Genomic DNA, 15,757 nt, shown 5'->3' on the forward strand with positions numbered 1-15,757 from the left:
GCGGTACCGTGAGTACGCATGCAGCTGCGGCTTCCAAACATTTGATCGCTTGCCTGTACGTGCGTGCCGCTATGTGCATGTCACGTACGTAACTTTGGGGACTTTGAGGAAATATATGTGCTGTATGAACTTTGGGGCGGTAAACGGTACTTTGGGCTGTGGGATTGAGTGTGTAGTGCAGGTGTTTGAGTTGTATTGGCGGGTTATATGGACGGGAGGGGGGAGGTGTTTGTTATGCGGGATTAATTTGTGGCATATTAAATATAAGCCTGGTTGTGTTGTGGCTAATAGAGTATATATATGTCTTGTGTTTATTTACTGTTTTAGTCATTCCCAGCTGAATATCAGGTCCCACCCGCCTCTCACAGCATCTTCCCTATCTGAATCGCTCCCACTGCCCTCTAGTCCTTCACTCTCACTTTCCTCATCCACAAATCTTTCATCCTCGCTCAAATTAATGGGGAAATCGTCGCTTTCTCGGTCCGAATCGCTCTCGCTGCTGGTGGCCATGATTGTAAACAATGTGCAGATGTGAGGAGCTCCACAACCCGTGACGTCACGCGCATATCGTCTGCTACTTCCGGTACAGGCAAGGCTTTTTTATCAGCGACCAAAAGTTGAGAACTTTATCGTCGATGTTCTCTAATAAATCCTTTCAGCAAAAATATGGCAATATCGCGAAATGATCAAGTATGACACATAGAATGGACCTCCTATCCCCGTTTAAATAAGAAAATCGCATTTCAGTAGGCCTTTAAGGTGAACAAATCAAGCGCTCATTTTTCTGCTACACTGTAGGACAAGGGTGTCCAGAGTGCGGCCCTACCTGTGGCCTGCACATCATAACGAGCTGCGACATATTCTAAAAATGCTATTACAAAAACATAAAAAAATCTTTTAAAAAAATGGAATAAAAGCGCAAACAGATGTAATGTAATGAGAAAAAGTTGAAATGTCGCCGCTATAACAGAAAGTTGTCATGCTAGCTGTTAAAACAAACAAAAAAAACTGTTTATTGTATTGGTTTTGACAGTGAAACGTATCAAAAAGGCCCCTGCAAGAGGTGTCCAAACCTCTATCGTGGGACGTTGTAAAGGTAAACAAACATGGGACTTCTTCACATTTTGAGAGGAAGACATTTTGTGTGCTATTTACAAAATAAGGTTGCACTTCAACTAGGGCTGGACGAGTATGGCAAAAATACAAACCCCGTTTCCATATGAGTTGGGAAATTTTGTTAGATGTAAATATAAACGGAATACAATGATTTGCAAATCCTTTTCAACCCATATTCAATTGAATGCACTACAAAGACAAGATATTTGATGTTCAAACTCATAAACTTTATTTTTTTTTTTGCAAATAATAATTAACTTAGTATTTCATGGCTGCAACATGTGCCAAAGTAGTTGGGAAAAGGCATGTTCACCACTGTGTTACATGGCCTTTCCTTTTAACAATACTCAGTAAACGTTTGGGAACTGAGGAGACACATTTTTTAAGCTTCTCAGGTGGAATTCTTTCCCATTCTTGCTTGATGTACAGCTTAAGTTGTTCAACAGTCCGGGGATCTCCGTTGTGGTATTTTAGGCTTCATAATGCGCCACACATTATCAATGGGAGACAGGTCTGGACTACAGGCAAGCCAGTCTAGTACCCGCACTCTTTTACTATGAAGCCACATTGATGTAACACGTGGCTTGGCATTGTCTTGCTGAAATAAGCAGGGGCGTCCATGGTAACGTTGCTTGGAAGGCAACATATGTTGCTCCAAAACTTGCATGTACCTTTCAGCGTTAATGGCGCCTTCACAGATGTGTAAGTTACCCATGTCTTGGGCACTAATACACCTCCATACCATCACAGATGCTGGCTTTTCAACTCTGCGCCTATAACAATCCGGATGGTTCTTTTCCTCTTTGGTCCGGAGGACACGACGTCCACAGTTTCCAAAAACAATTTGAAATGTGGACTCGTCAGACCACAGAACACTTTTCCACTTTGTATCAGTTCATCTTAGATGAGCTCAGCCCCAGCGAAGCCGACGGCGTTTCTGGGTGTTGTTGATAAACGGTTTTCGCTTTGCATAGGAGAGTTTTAACTTGCACTTACAGATGTAGCAACCAACTGTAGTTACTGACAGTGGGTTTCTGAAGTGTTCCTGAGCCCATGTGGTGATATCCTTTACACACTGATGTCGCTTGTTGATGCAGTACAGCCTGAGGGATCGCAGGTCACGGGCTTAGCTGCTTACGTGCAGTGATTTCTCCATATTCTCTGAACCCTTTGATGATATTACGAACTGTAGATGGTGAAATCCCTAAATTCCCTGCAATAGCTGGTTGAGAAAGGTTGTTCTTAAACTGTTCAACAATTTGCTCACGCATTTGTTGGCAAAGTGGTGACCCTCGCCCCATCCTTGTTTGTGAATGACTGAGCATTTCATGGAATCTACTTTTATACCCAATCATGGCACCCACCTGTTCCCAATTTGCCTGTTCACCTGTGGGATGTTCCAAATAAGTGTTTGATGAGCATTCCTCAACTTTATCAGTATTTATTGCCACTTTTCCCAACTTCTTTGTCACGTGTTGCTGGCATCAAATTCTAAAGTTAATGATTATTTGCAACAGAAAAAAATGTTTATCAGTTTGAACATCAAATATGTTGTCTTTGTAGCATATTCAACTGAATATGGGTTGAAAATGATTTGCAAATCATTGTATTCCGTTTATATTTACATCTAACACAATTTCCCAACTCATATGGAAAAGGGGTTTGTAATACTCAGCATTATTTCGATGGATAGTGAGATCATGATTATTGCTACGATTATTCATTGATTTCAAAAGTACTTATTGTACCACAAATAATTGTTAAAAGAACAACCTGATATAAATGAGCAACAAATAAACAACATCAAGTAAAACAATAATAATATTAACAACAATAAATTAGTATAACAATAGCAACATGAAACTAATTATAGTTTCATGCTCAGCTCTTTTTTTTTTTTTTTTTTACTAATGTTGCATGTTTAAAAATCCTGGATTTGGATACTTGGTGATATCTTAAAAGTAAGCTAACGTCTCTTATATTAGCATGCTAACGTTTTGTACTAGCTTTTAAGCTAATGTATCTTCACGGTGGCAGAGGGGTTAGTGCATCTGCCTCACAATACGAAGGTCCTGAGTAGTCTTGGGTTCAATCCCGGGCTCGGGATCTTTCTGTGTGGAGTTTGCATGTCCTCCCCGTGACTGCGTGGGTTCCCTCCGGGTACTCCGGCTTCCTCCCACTTCCAAAGACATGCACCTGGGGATAAGTTGATTGGCAACACTAAATTGGCCCTAGTGTGTGGATGTGAGTGTGAATGTTGTCTGTCTATCTGTGTTGGCCCTGCGATGAGGTGGCGACTTGTCCAGGGTGTACCCCGCCTTCCGCCCGATTGTAGCTGAGATAGGCTCCAGCGCCCCCCGCGACCCCAAAGGGAATAAGCGGTAGAAAATGGATGGATGGATGGATGTTTAAACCTAAAAATCATGGATTTCGATACTTGTTGCCATCTTAGAAGTAAGCTAACTTGTCCTATGTCATCATGGTAACGTTAGCAGGGTAATGTTTTACGCAAAAACATTTTTTTCAACTAATATATGTTTAAACCTAAAAATCCTGGATTTGGATACTTGGTGATATCTTAAAAGTAAGCTAACGTCTCTTATATTAGCATGCTAACGTTTTGTACTAGCTTTTTAGCTAATGTTTTATGTTTAAACCTAAAAATCATGGATTTCGATACTTTTTGCCATCTTAGAAGTATGCTAACTTGTCCTATGTCATCATGGTAACGTTAGCAGGGTAATGTTTTACGCAAAAACATTTTTTTCAACTAATGTTGTATGTTTAAACCTAAAAATCATGGATTTGGATACTTGGTGATACCTTAAAAGTAAGCTAACGTCTCTTATATTAGCATGCTAACGTTTTGTACTAGCTTTTAAGCTAATGTATGTTTAAACCTAAAAATCATGGATTTCGATACTTGTTGCCATCTTAGAAGTAAGCTAACTTGTCCTATGTCATCATGGTAACGTTAGCAGGGTAATGTTTTACGCAAAAACATTTTTTTCAACTAATATATGTTTAAACCTAAAAATCCTGGATTTGGATACTTGGTGATATCTTAAAAGTAAGCTAACGTCTCTTATATTAGCATGCTAACGTTTTGTACTAGCTTTTTAGCTAATGTTTTATGTTTAAACCTAAAAATCATGGATTTCGATACTTTTTGCCATCTTAGAAGTATGCTAACTTGTCCTATGTCATCATGGTAACGTTAGCAGGGTAATGTTTTACGCAAAAACATTTTTTTCAACTAATGTTGTATGTTTAAACCTAAAAATCATGGATTTGGATACTTGGTGATACCTTAAAAGTAAGCTAACGTCTCTTATATTAGCATGCTAACGTTTTGTACTAGCTTTTAAGCTAATGTATGTTTAAACCTAAAAATCATGGATTTCGATACTTGTTGCCATCTTAGAAGTAAGCTAACTTGTCCTATGTCATCATGGTAACGTTAGCAGGGTAATGTTTTACGCAAAAACATTTTTTTCAACTAATATATGTTTAAACCTAAAAATCCTGGATTTGGATACTTGGTGATATCTTAAAAGTAAGCTAACGTCTCTTATATTAGCATGCTAACGTTTTGTACTAGCTTTTTAGCTAATGTTTTATGTTTAAACCTAAAAATCATGGATTTCGATACTTTTTGCCATCTTAGAAGTATGCTAACTTGTCCTATGTCATCATGGTAACGTTAGCAGGGTAATGTTTTACGCAAAAACATTTTTTTCAACTAATGTTGTATGTTTAAACCTAAAAATCATGGATTTGGATACTTGGTGATACCTTAAAAGTAAGCTAACGTCTTTTATATTAGCATACTAACGTTTTGTACGAGCTTTTTAGCTAATGTTGTATGTTTAAACCTAAAAATCATAGATTTCGATACTTGTTGCCATCTTAGAAGTACGCTAACTTGTCCTATGTCCTCATGCTAATGTTAGCAGGCTAAAATTTTATGCTAGCTTTTTTTAACAATGTTGTATGTTTAAACCTAAAAAAACCTGGATTTGGATACTTGGCGATATTTTAAAAGTAAGCTAACGTCTCTTATATTAGCATGCTATCGTTTTGTACTAGCTTTCAAGCTAATGTTGTATGTTTAAACCTAAAAATCATGGATTTCGATACATTTTGCCATTTTAGAAGTACGCTTACTTGTCCTATGTCATCATGCTAACATTAGCAGGCTAATGTTTTACGCAAAAACATTTTTTTCAACTAATGTATGTTTAAACCTAAAAACCATAGATTTGGATACTTGGTGATATCTTAAAAGTAAGCTAACGTCTCTTATATTAGCATGCTAACGTTTTGTACTAGCTTTTTAGCTAATGTATGTTTAAACCTAAAAATCATGGATTTCGATACTTGTTGCCATCTTAGAAGTACATTAACTTGTCCTATGTCATCATGCTAATGTTAGCAGGCTAAAATTTTATGCTAGCTTTTTTTTTTTTTTTTTTTACTAATGTTGCATGTTTAAACCTAAAAATCCTGGATTTGGATACCTGGTGATATCTTAAAAGTAAGCTAACGTCTCTTATATTAGCATGCTAACGTTTTGTACTAACTTTTTAGCTAATGCTGTATGTTTAAACCTAAAAATCATGGATTTCGATACTTTTTGTCATCTTAGAAGTACGCTAACTTGTCCTATGTCATCATGCTAATGTTAGCAGGCTAATGTTTTACGCAAAAACATTTTTTTTCAACTAACGTATGTTTAAACCTAAAAATCATGGATTTGGATACTTGGTGAAATCTTAAAAGTAAGCTAACGTCTCTTATATTAGCATGCTAACGTTTTGTACTAGCTTATTAGCTAATGTTGTATGTTTAAACCTAAAAATCATGGATTTTGATACTTGTTGCCATCTTAGAAGTATGCTAACTTGTCCTATGTCCTCATGCTAATGTTAGCAGGCTAAAATGTTATGCTAGCTTTTTTACTAATGTTGTATGTTTAAACCTAAAAATCCTGGATTTCGATACTTGTCGCCATCTTAGAAGTACGCTAACTTGTCCTATGTCTACGTTTTATGCTAGCTTTTTTTTTTTTAAATTTTTTTTTTTTACTAATGTCATATGTTTAAATCTAAAAATCATGGATTTGGATACTTGTTGCTATCTGAGAAGTAACCTTCGACCTGGCCACAGGTCCAGGGCAAAGATAGCAGGCCCATCAAAATTTCCACGGGAATTTTCTAGTTATTGTTTACAATTTATGTTAGCTATTGAGCTAATTTAATAATGTTTACCCGTACATATAGTGCATTTTGATACTTGGTGCCATCTTGGAAGTATGCTAATTTCTCGTATATTAGCATGCTAATGTTTAGTGCCAGCTTTTTAGCTAACTTTAATATGTTCAAAAATAAAAAATCATAAATCGTAAATAATAATTTACAAGACACGTGTTGAATCGAGAATTGACTCTGAATCGAATCATTGTCCCAAAAATCGAATCGAATCGTGAGGTGCCCAAAGATTCTAGCAAATAACATGAGCTTTTAACTTGCTGTGTATTATTACCTGTTCATAAGAAATAATATTCTGTAAAGTGTGCCATGCTACTGCCAGCTAATAGATGGCAACAAAGAAGAACCAAAGTAAGATAACCAGCAGCAGCACACCTGTGCACACACCTTAATGTTACTACCAGCCAGACTGTCTCTTAGACGATGCAATACATCGCATGATATATTGCAATCATGATGGAAAGACAGGTGCTTTCCTAAAGAAAGACAACTCAGGTGAGTCCTGGCGTGTGACGAGAATGACCACAGTCAACAAGCAGGGACATGAGCCTCTCTACCACTACACCTACATCACAACAGGTGATGGAGCCAGATGGAGAACGGGGCAGCGTAGGATGGCGGGACGTAAAGGGCATGAGGGAGGGAGCAAGGTAGGAGAGGAGAAGCAACTGAGGAGACTAAAGAGGAGACAGCACAAGCATGCACACACACACACACACACACACACACACACACACACACACACACACACACACACACACACACACACACACACACACACACACACACACACACACACACACACACACACACACATCAAAACCCAGGCGCATACGCACAGGTGCACTAAAGAAACAGAGATACATACACAGCGGGTCCAAGGTACGCACACGCAAACACAGTTGCTCGCAGAACTGACATACAGAGAAATCAAGAGGAAACATGGGGGGGTGGGGGGGGGATCACCCTCGACAAGAAACGGGACAATGACAAGAAGGGATGGAGTCAAGGACAAAGGAAATGACAAAAGAAGGAAGGAAAGGGGAAAATGAGGAGAACGTCTAAAGAAATCTTAACATTATGCTAGAAAACAAGAGCCTGTATTCAGATCTAGTACAGTCCAAACACATCTAGGAAGTCTACTTATGGACCAACAGAGGACATTTCACAAAGTCTTTCCAGGGGAACTGCACTTTTTTGGGAAATGTCGCCCATCATTCACAATCCTTGTGTAAAACAACACATATGTTGTTCTTTTTTATGCATTCTAAGTCGTAAAATACAGCTTGTAAGAGGTGGCTAACAATGCAGCTAACGAGAGTACTCTATAGCGCACATAATGTCCTCTAAAAAAAATCCAAAAAGGGCCAACAATACTCAATTTACATGTCGTGACCTGAATAATAACCAAATATTAGCAATATTGTTAGTAAAAGCTAGCTTTTTTTTTTAACTAATGTTGTATGATTAAACCTAAATATTATAGATTTGGATACTTGACGCCATCTTGGATGTATGGTAACGTCTCATGCTAACATTTTATGCTAGCTTTTTGGCTAATTTGGTATGTTCAAACCTAAAAATCATGGATGTGGATACTTGGCGCCATTTTAGAAGGATGCTAACTTATCTGATGTCCTCAGGCTAACGTTTTATGCTAGGTTTTGTTTTTTTTACTAATGTTGTATGTTTAAACCTAAACATTATGGAATTGGATACATGGCGCCATCTTGGAAGTATGGTATTGTCTCATATATATTAGCATGCTAACATTTTATGCTAGCTTTTTTGCTAATTTTGTATGTTTAAACCTACAAATCATGAATTTGAATACTTGGTGCCATCTTAAAAGTACGCTAACTTGTCTTACGTCATGTTAACGTTAGCAGGCTAACGTTTTATGCTAGCTTTTTTTTTTAAACTAATGTTGTATGTTTAAACCTAAATATTATGGATTTGGATACTTGGCGCCATCTTGGAAGTATGGTATTGTCTCATACTAATGTTTTATGCTAGCTTTTTGGCTAATTTGGTATGTTCAAACTTAAAAATCATGGATGTGGATACTTGGCGCCATCTTAGAAGGATGCTAACTTGTCTGATGTCCTCAGGCTAACGTTTTATGCTAGGTTTTTTTTTTTTTTTTTTACTAATGTATGTAGACAGTTAACGTGGTTGTGAGAACGTTAGCATGCTAACTGTTTTTGCTTGCTTTTGAACTAATTTTACATGTTTAAACCCAAAAATCATGAATTTTGATAGTTGGCGCCATCTTGGAAGTTTGCTAATGTCTTGTATACTAACATGCTAATATAGCTAATAATTACAAAATAGTTGACACATGAGCAGAAAACAGGTGTAAATAAAATGTGTTAGTGTAGGAACTCACGTGAAAGTTCCACCACTCCTGTGTCCAACACGCTTTTCGGAGCAGACGTGAAAGTAAGAACTGCCGGAGCAATCTTTTACACGCAATAATTCAGTTCAGAAAATGTTGATTTTGAAATCCTTGAAATTGCCACAAATGCGCCAGAACTGAGACCTTTTAGAGTTGAAGCCATGTTTACTGGCGTAAACACTTCATGTCATGTCGGCATGCAGGTCAGATTGCGTTCACATTGGACATCGCTTTTTTTTGTAATGTAAACGACTACATTAAAAAATCGGATTCCACAAAAATTCCGAATTGGACATCCAACCCTGCAGTGTGAACGTAGCCTAAGTTCAAAGTTTATGTTTCTTGTTTAGCACTTAGCAATACTGCTGCACAGGGATGTAGCGGTTTTGTAGATACCACGGTATTGCGCTTCCAAAATCTCCACAACAATGCCGTGACGGTATCGAACGGAAATTTGGTGAGTGTAGTTTTTTACCGGAGCTCTTACGTTGTCCGGTTTGAAAACAAGCTACATCTCCCAAAATCTCGCAGCGCGGGACCGGCGAGGTGGGGGTGTGGAAAAATAGGGGGTGAAATATTCGGGAGAAGTGTGTTCGTATTAGATAGGAGGAATTGTTGTTTTTAGAAAGTTCATCAAAGTCCGTAACTTTTTGAGTCATGTTGCTAAAAAACAGACCCTGGCGAATGCTGACAATGATAAAAATACGTAAATATTACATGTTATTATGAATGTTACTACATTACATATATACTCCACAGTGTGGATATAAAACATTAATGGAGGTTTTTTAGAGCGCTTTATGGGCGAATTACAGCGACACCCATCGGCTCCATTGTTAGCTGACTTTTGATAGCTTTTATTTACGATTTAGAATGCATTAAACATTTGTTCTTGTCTGACATAAGGATTGTGAATGATAAGCAAAATTCCAAAAAAGTGCAGTTTCCCTTTAAGTGCACAGAGAGCAAACAGGAAACCTGCAATATCTCAAAAGTACACAGCAGAGAGTCGAGAGCGGCATTGGAGGAAGAGACAGAGAGAGTTAGCAAACAAGCTCGACTTTTTGGAGATGTCGAGGAGGATAGGCAAAGTGTGACGTTGGAGCTGGAAGTTACAGAAATATTCAAAGCACAAAAGACACAAGACAGCGGGAAAGCAAAAGGGGATCGGAACATTGAGTTAGAAGGCAGCAGTGTTTGGGGCTTTTATACTCGAAGGTTTACAGTTTAAGAAGCAAGATTGCGACTTCTCAACAATGATTGTTGTGTTATTTTGAAATCACAAGCAAGTCCTGAACACAGTGACCCTGCTTGACCTCAGCGACAAACAGGAAGTAACACATGGTGCAGCAGGAGCGCCACAAAAAAATCGATCATTTTCACATATTTAATGAAGGTTCCCTTTGGGTCTTTATTACGAAAGCTTTGGGCTCCGAATTTATCTAACTGAATTTTTTGCCGTTTTAATTTTGTGAACGTACATTTTTTTTTTTACATGAAATTATGCTGAAAAAATTAATTGAACAAAAACGTGTGAGCATAATGTGTGTGTTTAGAAATTCAGTTTGATAAAATACAGTGTTTTAAAATTCAGTGCAGAAATAATCGTTTTTCGAAACTCAAGACCCGGTAAATTAAGATCGAAGCAATCGATCCTCTCTTAGAACCAGCCAATGAGATGTCAAGTTTGCAATCATGTGACTTTTACAAAGACGCAAGTTGCTTAATAAATTTACCAGAAGTGGGTCTTGAGTTTTGGAGCAACGAATATTTCTGCACTGAATTTTTTTTTACACAATTTATTTTGCACTGAAAATTTCTGTACTGATTTTTCTACACCAAATTTTTACACTAAATTTTTTTGCACAAAATTTTTCAGCACTGCATTTTTTTTTATAATGAAATTTTATACACTGATTTTTTTTTACAGTTAATATTTTTGCACTGAATTTTTTTTACACTGAATTTTTCTGGGGACAGCACAGTGGCAGAGGGGTTAGTGCGTCTGCCTCACAATACGAAGGTCCTGAGTAAATGATAAATGATAAATGGGTTGTACTTGTATAGCGCTTTTCTACCTTCAAGGTACTCAAAGCGCTTTGACACTACTTCCACATTTACCCATTCACACACACATTCACACACTGATGGAGGGAGCTGCCATGCAAGGCGCTAACCAGCACCCATCAGGAGCAAGGGTGAAGTGTCTTGCTCAGGACACAACGGACATGACGAGGTTGGTACTAGGTGGGGATTGAACCAGGGACCCTCGGGTCGCGCACGGCCATTCTTCCACTGCGCCACGCCGTCGTGAGTTCAATCCCGGCCTCGGGATCTTTCTGTGTGGAGTTTGCATGTTCTCCCCGTGACTGCGTGGGTTCCCTCCGGGTACTCCGGCTTCCTCCCACCTCCAAAGACATGCACCTGGGGATAGGTTGATTGGCAACACTAAATGGTCCCTAGTGTGTGAATGTGAATGTTGTCTGTCTATCTGTGTTGGCCCTGCGATGAGGTGGCGACTTGTCCAGGGTTCCGCCCGATTGTAGCTGAGATAGGCTCCAGCACCCCCCGCGACCCCAAAAGGGACCAGCGGTAGAAAATGGATGGATGGATGGATGAATTTTTCTGCATTAAATTTTTCGGAAATTAATTTTCTTACACTAAAAATGTATACACTGAATTTTTTTTACACATATTATTCCTGCACTAGATTTTTTTCCACTGAATTTTTTTCCACTGAAAATTTCTGTCCTGATTTTTTTAATTTAATTTTAATACGCTGAATTTTTCTCAGGACCAATTTTATTAAACTGTTTTTTTTACACAGATTTTTTTTTACACAAACATTTTCTGAATTTTTCAGCACTACATTTTTTTTTACAATGAAATTTTATACACTGAATTGTTTTGCATTGGTTTTTTTACACTGCATTTTTCTGTATTGAATTTTTCAACACTGAATTTTGTTAACACTGAAAATTTATATACTGAGTTTTTTTTACACATATTATTTCTGCACTAATTTATTTTCACTTAAAATTTCTGTACTGATTTTTTTACACTAAATTTTTATAGACCAAATTTTTCACTACTGAAGTTTTTACACTAAATTTGTTTGTCACACAATTTTTCAGCACTCAATTTTTTTTACAATCTTTTTTTTACATTTATTATTTTTGCACTGAATTTTTTTACACTAAATTTTTTTGCATTACATTTTTCAGCAATTAAGTCTTTTTTACACAAAAAATGTATACACTGAATTTTTTTTTTACACGTATTATTCCTGCACTGAATTTTACACTGAAAATTTCTGTCCTGATTTTATTTTCACTGAATTTTTCAGTAGCAATTGTATTACACTGAGGTTTTTTTTACACTGAATTTATTTTTACACAACATTTTTCTGCACTGAATTTTGCAGCACTACATTCTTTTTACAATGAAATTTTATACACTGAATTGTTTAAAATGGATTTTTTCACTTTGCATTTTTCTGTATTGAATTTTTCAACATTGAATTTTGTTTATACTGAATTTCTTTTACACGTATTATTTCTACACTATTTTTTTTACACTTAAAATTTCTGTACTGATTTTTTTACACTGAATTTTTATAGACCAAATTTTTCAGTACTGAATTTTTTGTCACAAATTTTTCAGCACTCTATTTTTTTTTTTTACAATGTGTTTTTTTACATTTAGAATTTTTACACTGAATTTTTACACACTTCTTTTCAAAATACTGTATTTTAACAACCTGAATTTTTAAACGCACCTTTTGCTGACAATCTTTTCTTCAATTAAAGTGTTAGCATTATTGGAAGTAAAAAAAATTCAGCTCACAAATTTCAAAAGCAAAAAATTCAGTTAGATAAATTCAGTATCCAAAAGAAGCTTTCGTAATAAAGACACAAATTAACCTCCATAATTTTTCTACGTATTTTTTGGCATTTAGAAAAAAAAAGCAAGCTGGGCAAGTCCCACTAAGCGACCTTCTGCACCACGCCAACACTCAACAATTCCACCAAACAGACTCTGGACTGGGACCAGACCTGGATTTGGACCAGACCAGATCAGACCAGAATTGCACAGCTGGTCAGGCCCGGGTGCTGTTTGAAAGGGAGAATAAGAGAAAAGGATAGAGGATACGTTGTACACGCACGAGCAGCGAGCGAGCTGGAGGGGGGCACAACCATAGACAGTAAAATACTGCAAGTCCACGGGCCGTGCAGCAGCGTGTGTGTGTGTGTGTGTGCGTGTGTGCATGTGTAAGACTGTGTGTGCATGCTTTCGGCGGACTCACTCCCGGGGGCTGGGCTGGTATTGGCTGTTGCGGTAGATAGAGCTACGTGAGAGGGGGTAGATATAGTGTTTACGTCGTGGAGCTGACTGAGCACGGAGGAGCGCCTTCTCACTGCTCCCTGAAACGAGCCGCTTCGCTTGAACGTGCTCACTACCTCCATCTGCAGGACAAAGATAAAACAGCAGCTCTCAGTGACCACAGAGAGGTCGGCTTCAGCGCGGAGCCCCCCCTGTGTGTTGCCCGGTTTCCACACAAAACAGGGACGCTGTCTGCACACTCGCATCGACGCAATTAGCACAAAGACAGACATGGAATTTTCTCTAACACTGCGTTTGGCCTGTCAGCTATCTTTCGAACAGGTCCATCCAATGTAAGACCGAGGCAAAGATTCTATTCTCTCTGAGGATGTTTGGAACAAACCACTTCCAAGTTAAGGCAGAGTCATAATCACAAAGCCAGACCCGGTGAAGAGTAGAAAACTCTGCTTGGTACAAAACAGAAAAGTAAACGAGGCATCAAGTTTCAGCCTTTGAATTCTCGGGTCTTGTCCAAAAAACATTACCTGAGTCTGGATGCGGTTGAGGCCTCTGAACCAGAGGATCTGTCCACGACGCAACTCCCTCTCAGCACAATCAATCTCCTCTTCATCCTCTGCAAGCTCCTCCCCTTCCTCCTCCCCCGGCTCCAGACCAAGCCCCGCTTCCTTCAGGCATGGCAGCCGCTCCGTCGGCACGGTGGCAATTACCTGCGCGGAAGGTTTAGCACATTTCACCGACGACCACAACTATTTGTATCCATATTGAAATCACAATTATTCGTTATGCTGGGTCAGGGGTGTCCAAACTTTTTCCACTGAGGGAAGCACACTGAAAAATGTAAACAAATGGGGGCCATTTTGATATTTTTCATTCTCAAAGCCAAAACATTATATATATATTTTTTTAACCTTTTGGGCTCCCATTAAGTGTTGTACCTGGGACCGGCTCAGTCATAAAATTGCTAACAAGAAGTCCTATATTGTTATTTTAAATTTTTTGTTTATTCAACTTTCGATCCATTTGTTGACATAAAGTAAATTTTTTATAATGTTTTATGCCGTTTTTGTTATGCCCTCTTTTTTATGGAAAAAACACAAAATATGCAATATTTTCCCCCTAAAAATGGAATATTTGATGTGAATTAATTGGAGCCTTGAATATGTCAATAATTCATAATGACATGGATTTTGATTCATTATTATTTTTGAGCAATTACAGAATTAAAAAAAACAAAAAAAACATTTTACGGATCCAAAAGGGCCCCTCTCTTAAAAGTATTAAAAAACACAACATTTGAATCTCTAGATCGACTTCAGATACACCCGTAGATTATACGTTTTTTTTTTTTTAATGTTTTTTTGTTTAATGCACTTTTTGTCATAGAAAACTTTGTTTTTTTAATGGCAAACATACAAAATATGCACTATTTTGCCCCCAAAATATATCAAAGTGGAAAATTTGATGTGAAATAATTGGATCCTTCAATATTTAAATAATTCATGATAACATTGATTTTGATTCATTATTATTTGTTGAGCAATGACTGCTCTTAAGAAAAAAACAGCCGGCATTGCAGCTTTGTTGTATTAGTCAACATTGCAACTTTTTCTTGTTACATTTCACCTGTTTGCTCTTTTATTCCACATTTTTTATGTTATTTTTTATTAAAGTATTTTTAGAATGTGCTGAGGGCCCTTAAAAAATTAGTTGTGGGCCACAAATGTCCCCGGGGCCGCACTTTGGACACCTCTATGTTAGTTAAAATAGTGTTTCCCACAGGTCGGCAATGTACTTGCAGTGATGGCTTATAAAAGGACTAATTAAACGTTATCCTTATAGTTCAAGACAATATTTTTGTTTTTGTTCATTATTAGTATTAGCATCTAATCTTTCACTTCACTTCACTTTTGTCATTGCATGGGGCCTTTAGCTCTATTCATCCATTTTTGATGTTTTTTCCCTAAGGCATAAAAAAGGAAATGTTTCAAGTCGGGCTGCAATGATTCATCGATTAAAATTGAATAATTCCACTAGAAAAAAGCTTCAATTTGTATTTTGTTGCCTTGATTATCGGTTTAATGAGTTTAATTAGTAAATATGTATAAAATCCATTGTTTCTGCAAGACTGCTCGAACAAAGTGCGCGCAAGAGAGGTGCACCTGCGGGTGATGGGGTCCCCGTGGTGTTGAAAGATTTGCCTCAAAGAAGAGGGAGAAAGAGAGCAAAGGGCCCAAAAAAGATGACAGAAGCTAATATTTTATCCTAACACATGCGGCGGGCATGTTAGAACATGTTAACATTTATGGTATGTATGATAATGCTAACAAGTTGTCCAAACATCAAATAATTAAAACCTTTTCACATGTGTATGTGTTAAATTATTGAGTACATTGTCACTCAATTATCATACTTAATCAGAGTCTTTTTGTGTAATTGGGTCTTTGTTATCGATTACTTGGTTTTAGTGCTGCAGGTATCAATTATTATAGTATTCGTTCGAATAGTTTGTTCGATTAATCGAGTACCGTATTTTTCGGACTATAAGTCGCTCCGGAGTATAAGTCGCACCGGCCGAAAATGCATAATAAAGAAGGAAAAAAACATATACAAGTCGCACTGGAGTATAAGT

The 15,757-nt window shown here is 37.5% G+C and overlaps 1 protein-coding gene across 5 annotated transcripts in view; it reads right to left on the minus strand.

The window, feature by feature from the left end:
- atp2b3b (ATPase plasma membrane Ca2+ transporting 3b) overlaps positions 1–15,757 on the minus strand; it is a 166,824-nt gene that overhangs the window by 13,391 nt on the left and 137,676 nt on the right. For 2 of the 5 annotated variants that reach the window (XM_061988235.2, XM_061988243.2), the window contains exon 24: positions 13,653–13,835. In XM_061988235.2, coding sequence (XP_061844219.1) covers positions 13,653–13,835 — 183 coding nt within the window. Of the gene's footprint in view, positions 1–12,839; positions 12,897–13,090; positions 13,251–13,652; positions 13,836–15,757 lie in introns of all 5 variants that reach the window. The other 3 variants (XM_061988252.2, XM_061988268.2, XM_061988261.2) reach the window with 3 other exon arrangements.

The sequence above is a fragment of the Nerophis lumbriciformis genome, linkage group LG01 (genome assembly GCF_033978685.3).
Source record: "Nerophis lumbriciformis linkage group LG01, RoL_Nlum_v2.1, whole genome shotgun sequence".
NCBI lineage: Eukaryota > Metazoa > Chordata > Actinopteri > Syngnathiformes > Syngnathidae > Nerophis > Nerophis lumbriciformis.